At 48.6% G+C, this 5,640-nt stretch overlaps 1 protein-coding gene across 1 annotated transcript; it reads left to right on the forward strand.

Annotated features, from left to right (window-relative positions):
- Positions 1-343: 343 nt before the first annotated feature.
- Positions 344-5,104, forward strand: LOC136382289 (C-C chemokine receptor type 1-like). Its single transcript, XM_066351388.1, has 2 exons — positions 344-428; positions 3,972-5,104. Exon 2 carries the CDS (start codon positions 4,037-4,039, stop codon positions 5,102-5,104), a length of 1,068 nt encoding a protein of 355 aa, XP_066207485.1. The 5' UTR covers positions 344-428; positions 3,972-4,036.
- Positions 5,105-5,640: the final 536 nt, after the last annotated feature.

Consider the following 5,640-nt stretch of genomic DNA (forward strand, 5'->3'; position numbering starts at 1 on the left):
TCTATGGAGGACAATCTGCATGAATCCGTGCACGCGGTGCGTCTGATGGCCCCTTCATGCACCTGCAAGGCAGTGAACTGCGTAGCAATGCTGAGAATGGGAGGATTTATAAGATGGGCAATCAGATGGGAAATAATCATTTTTTGTTGTTATTAAAAAAGAATAGCTTTCTTGAATGATGGGACTGACTGATTAAGAAAGTTGTCAGAGCATTAAGGAACAAGAGCAACTTTGTGTGGAAGGCTATTCAAGAGGAAATTACTTGCAAATCAACTGCATGGAAATGAACATCATACATGGTGTAGCAGGAGGGAGCTAGGAATAGAAAAGTCTTTGCAGATGCGGGATGGTTTGAAACTCAACTATCTTCTTAAGAAGAGTAGAACCAAGGATTCGCCAACTCACATTGTGAGCTGACTTTGGAAGAGGTAGGATTTTCTCCTCTGAATTTAGGGAGTGGTCCTGGTGACCTCTTGGGATGCATTTTTTCTGTCCTACTAGAGAAAGTGGAAGCAGAATTTTGTTCTAAGAATAGTGGGGTTGGGGCTACTTGGAGGTATCTTCTTCAACTGTTTCCCCAGCCCCAAAATCTGGATGTTCTCACATTTCCAGATTAGAAATTCCAAGGAGTGTGCATAGCCTGCCACCAGGCATTGTGTCACTCATCGACCTTTTTGTTCTCACTCTGACCAGCAGGACAGCTCTTAGGCTATTCAGAGTAGGGGGGGTGGCAGGTGGGCATTGATGTGCTACTCGATATTTTATAATGGGCTTCCCTGAAAATTCCATAGCAGGCTTTCCTATAAAGCGAGCCCTGATTTCCAGTGTTGCTGTATTTGTATGTAAACATGCCCAATGTGGTGGATTTCAAGCTACCAATATGCTGACTGTGGGGTTGGGGACACATGCACACGATTGGTTCTTATGACCCAGGAAAAGCCAGCTGCCCCGAACCTCAGGTCTGGTGTCTTTACCCGCACAGACGGCCCTCCCTGCTCAGAGGCTCACCTACTCCCCGGATGCAGCATGATGGCACTGGAAGGTCCCAGGCTTTAGGGCCATAACTGACCATTGTGTAATGACCTTGGGGCAGATGCTAAAGACACAGGACAGCATAGTGGGCTGGTTGGCTGCAACATAGTCCTTCGATTCTCCCTAAAGTCCCCGCACCAGCCCCGATCCATTGGGGAGAATTGTTATTGCATGGTGCGCACCTGTAGAAAAACCATTGAATGGACTAGGAGGCCAGGGGGATGGAGGCTACTTTGTTTAATGGCATCTGATGATGCTGACTCTACGTGCCTTTTCTTTTATCAAAGTTTCCCCAAAGACGGGGCTCCCGGGGTCAGTGTTGCAGGAGCTGCTCCTTGTGCTTCCCGCTGCCTGTTGCTTTGTCTCTAAGCCCTGTGGTCCCCATGATGCTGACTGTCAGCTGATCCGCCGGCCCTGGCCATGGCTGCAGAAATCAGAAATTGTCACTCAGCTTTGTTACAGATGTCCAGCCTGGGTTTCTCCAGGAAGAGTGCTGATTACTCTGTCACAGGGCTAGGCCAGAGGTGGAGGAAGGACCCAGAGAAATGGATTTGGGAGGAAACCATAGGGCCATAGCTGAGTTGTGCAACATCCCCCGTCGTGGGTCTTAAGTTTCTAAGGCCACTGCAGAAATATAAGTTCCTCAGCAGGAAACATTTACGCAGCGGTACATAAGGAGGAGCCCCAGAGACTCCGGGGCGAAGGGAATTATGATGTAGGCAAGTGTTGCTACACGATCGGTGTCTAAATCAAAGCTTTCAAACTGGCGGCAACATAATGAAAATCTGAAAATGCAGCTCCCACTCCTGTCCATCATCCAGCAGAATTCCCTTTCTAGATTAACTACAGAGAGACCTGGCGGGGATCTTGGGGCAGGTACATCAGCCAGAATAGGATGGGAGCCTGGACATTCTGGGTGTCTAGAGTCCTGAAGGAAGGGTAGATTCAAGTAAGGAGCTCCCCTGATGTTTACTAATGTCCTGGCTTTTGTCTACCTTACTTACAGTACTCCCTCAAGGTTACTGATACTTTCTCACGTAACACATGAGAGACTGAGGCTCAGGGAGAGAGATGAACTCCTTCAAGTTCACACAGCTGGTCGGTTACACCAAAGCCCATGCTCCTTTAGGGGAGGCATCTTTAGTAAGGATTTGAAAGAGGACTGAATAGCTAGGGTGGGAAGTCATGTAAAGCAAACCATCTAGTGGTGCTTTCTCATTTGTGTTTATTTGTTTCAAGGCAACGTTGGGTAAACTATTCCAGAGCTCATTTCTGAGAATTCCAGCTTCCACCTGGATGTGCAACACCGCATGGCTTCAGGCTGTACTGAGCCAGTCCTCCCAAGAACCCCCTTCTTCTCACCAGGTCACCCACTCACGCATCCTGGCTTTCCCGAGAGTCCTCACAGCTGTCCCAGGGGCCAACTTAGTGTCTGCAGACCTACCTATACCCCATTAGGGCTGTGTGTCGTGGGCCAGGCTGAGCCCACTCTGGTGGCCTCGTTGTTCTCAACTAAGAAATGAGTTGGCCTCCTAGGATTGCACTGTGGCAGCACTACTGGGGCTTGGGGGGATAATTTGTGCATGGTAGGACATCCTTGCCCCTGACAACCAAGTGATAGAAACATCCTCTAGGCTTTGTGACAACTAAATAGATCAAATGGCCACACAGAGTCATGTGCCCCAAGTGTCTTATGTCACTTCAGCAAAAAACCTCCTTAATCCCTGGCCTATTGGTTCAGTGGTAGAGTCTCAACCAGGCCTGTGGAAGTCCCGGGTTCAATTTCTGGTCAGGGCACACAGGTGAAGCTCCCATCTGCTTCTCCACCCTTTCCTCTCTCTATCTCTCTCTTCCCCTCCCATAGCCAGGATTCCATTGTACCAATGTTGGCCTGGGTGCAGAGGATGGCTCCATGGGCTCCACCTAAGGTGCTAGAACAGCGGTTCTCAACCTGTGGGTCACGACCCCGGCGGGGGTCGAATGACCAAAACACAGGGGTCGCCTAAAGCCGTCAGAAATACATATTGTATTTAAAAATGTATTGTATAATAAATATGTATTTTCCGATGCCTTTAGGCGACCCCTGTGTTTTGGTCGTTCGACCCCCGCCGGGGTCGCGACCCACAGTTTGAGAACTGCTGCGCTAGAATGATTCTGGCTACAGCGGAGCAAGAGCCCCAGATAGGCAGAGCATTGCCTTCTTATGGGCTTGCCAGGTGGATCCTGATTAGGTGCATGCGGGAGTCTGTCTCTCTACCGCCCCGTTTCTCATTTCAAAAATATACAAAAAAAAAAAAAAAAAAAAATAGAACCTTCTTAGCTCCAAAGGCCATTAAGATCCATTGGTCAGTTTTTGACACTCAGCCAGGACAGATTCCTTTCCCATGTCCTCCTGTGCACTTCCAAATGCAAGGTCCCTGCTCTGTGATTGGAGGCTAAAGTTCAAGTGGTTTCAAGAGTGCACGTGAGAATGATACACACTGGATGTGAGCTCCAGCTCTCATTGTCCCAGATGTGTCCTACTACTGTCAAACTCTCTGTCATCATGTGTAAAATGGGAGACATAAATGGTGCCCTTCCCGGATTCTTTAACACTGAGTCCAACGACAGGTCCGTGGGAATCATGAGGGAAGCGTTGGTGATGAAGAATGAGGTTGCTCTCCCTTTGTCTGGGTGCTCCATCCACCAGATGTTCCCTTCCCAACAGTCATTGCCAAAGGATTTGACGTCATGGTTTGTGCACTCATTTGTTTATTGTCTCCCTCACCCCTACATCCCCCCCATTAAAGTACAATTTCCATGACAGTGAAGAAGACCTGGGGCCCCGTTGTTCAAGGTTGTGTCCCAGTACATGGTTCACAGTCGGCACTTTTGACTCAATAAACGGTTGTCATGTGGTTGATGCCATATAATAACTGCCTTGTCTCTGTTGTCCAGAGCCCCCTGCCTTTACCACCAAAGAAAATACAAAAACCATCTACCTGGACCCGCAGGAGAAAGGAGGATGGAAATTTCAAACATTTCAAAGGACTATGATGGGACCACAGAAGTCAACTACGGGAATACAACCCTGTGCCTATATGAAACCTTAAGGTCTTTAGGAGCTCGGCTGCTGCCACCTTTGTTCTCCCTGGTATTTGTCATTGGCCTGGTCGGCAACATCCTAATAGTCCTGGTCCTCTTGCAACACAAGAGGCTCAAGAACATGACCAACATCTACATCCTCAACCTGGCCATTTCTGACCTGCTCTTCCTCTTCACGCTGCCCTTCCGGATTCACCACTATCGGACAGATAACTGGGTGTTCGGCAATGTCATGTGCAAGTTGCTGTCGGGGATTTTATACTTAGGTAGGTACAGCGAGATCTTCTTCATCATCCTGCTGACCATCGACAGGTACCTGGCCATCGTCCATGCTGTGTTTGCCGTTCGGGTCCGGACTGTCACATTTGGTATCATCACCAGCGTAGTCAGCTGGGTCCTGGCCATCCTGACTTCAATTCCAGACGTTTTCTTTACACATTCCCTGAGCATTAGAGGTCATTACATCTGCACCTCATTTATCCCTCGTACATACTACAGTCATTGGAGAGAGTTTCTGGCTCTGAAACTGAATATCCTGGGGCTGGTCTTGCCTCTGGTGATCATGATCGTCTGCTACACGGGGATCATAAAGATTCTGCTCAGACGGCCCAATGAGAGGAAGTCCAAAGCCGTGCGTCTGATTTTTGTCATCATGATCATCTTTTTCCTCTTTTGGACACCCTTCAATCTGACTCTGTCTATTTATGCTTTTGACGACGTCCTTTCAGTCAATTACTGTAACCACAAAGACCAACTAGCCCTGGCCATAAAAGTGACAGCCGTGATCTCCTACATGCACTGCTGTGTCAACCCCATTATTTATGTTTTTGTTGGCGAGAAGTTCCGCGAGTACCTGCGTGAGTTGTTCTACAGGCTCCAGTCCCTGAGCCCAGGAAAATGGCTCCCCTTCTTCCACACCAAGAAGCAAGACAGGACCAGCTCCATCTCCCCATCTTCAGGGGAGCAGGAACTCTCTGATGGGTTCTGACTCAGGTCCCAGCAAGAGTGACCTTCCAGGCACAGTGGCTGTAGCTGGAGGGGAGGCAGCTTAGGGTGTCCCGGCCAGATCGTGACCACTGACCAGTGTGGAGCAACGCCACCTGGTGTTGAGGTAGATCATCTCTAGCCCTGAGTCTTCTCCATGAACTTCTCCTTGGAGACGAATGAGTGGGCTATGTCGTTCTGGATGACAGAGGAGAGGACATCAGCCATGGGCTTGGGCCAAACAGAGTTTCATGTTTGTGACTATAAACATTTGTAAACAAAGCCACTGAGCATCCCCTCACCTCTACCCGCACCAACAGTGAGCTTGGAAAGAGTGATTTCCACAGTTTAGTCCCCCCTGCAGGGTTTAGGCTGCTGGAAGCCCTCAGGAACATAGAACTCATGATGGCAGAACTTGAGACCTAATGAAAATTAGAGTTGGGAAACTGTCCTTGGCAATGGCACTTTCATTAGAGAATATTTTTATACTGACTAAAATCAAGCAATTCAGGTCTACTGATAGATACAGACCTTGTGTAT

This window comes from Saccopteryx leptura, chromosome 10, assembly GCF_036850995.1.
Source record: "Saccopteryx leptura isolate mSacLep1 chromosome 10, mSacLep1_pri_phased_curated, whole genome shotgun sequence".
Lineage (NCBI taxonomy): Eukaryota > Metazoa > Chordata > Mammalia > Chiroptera > Emballonuridae > Saccopteryx > Saccopteryx leptura.

Bases quoted from the DNA above. Each gene is read 5' to 3' on its own strand.
- LOC136382289 (XM_066351388.1), top strand. From the start codon at position 4,037: ATGGAAATTTCAAACATTTCAAAGGACTATGATGGGACCACAGAAGTC.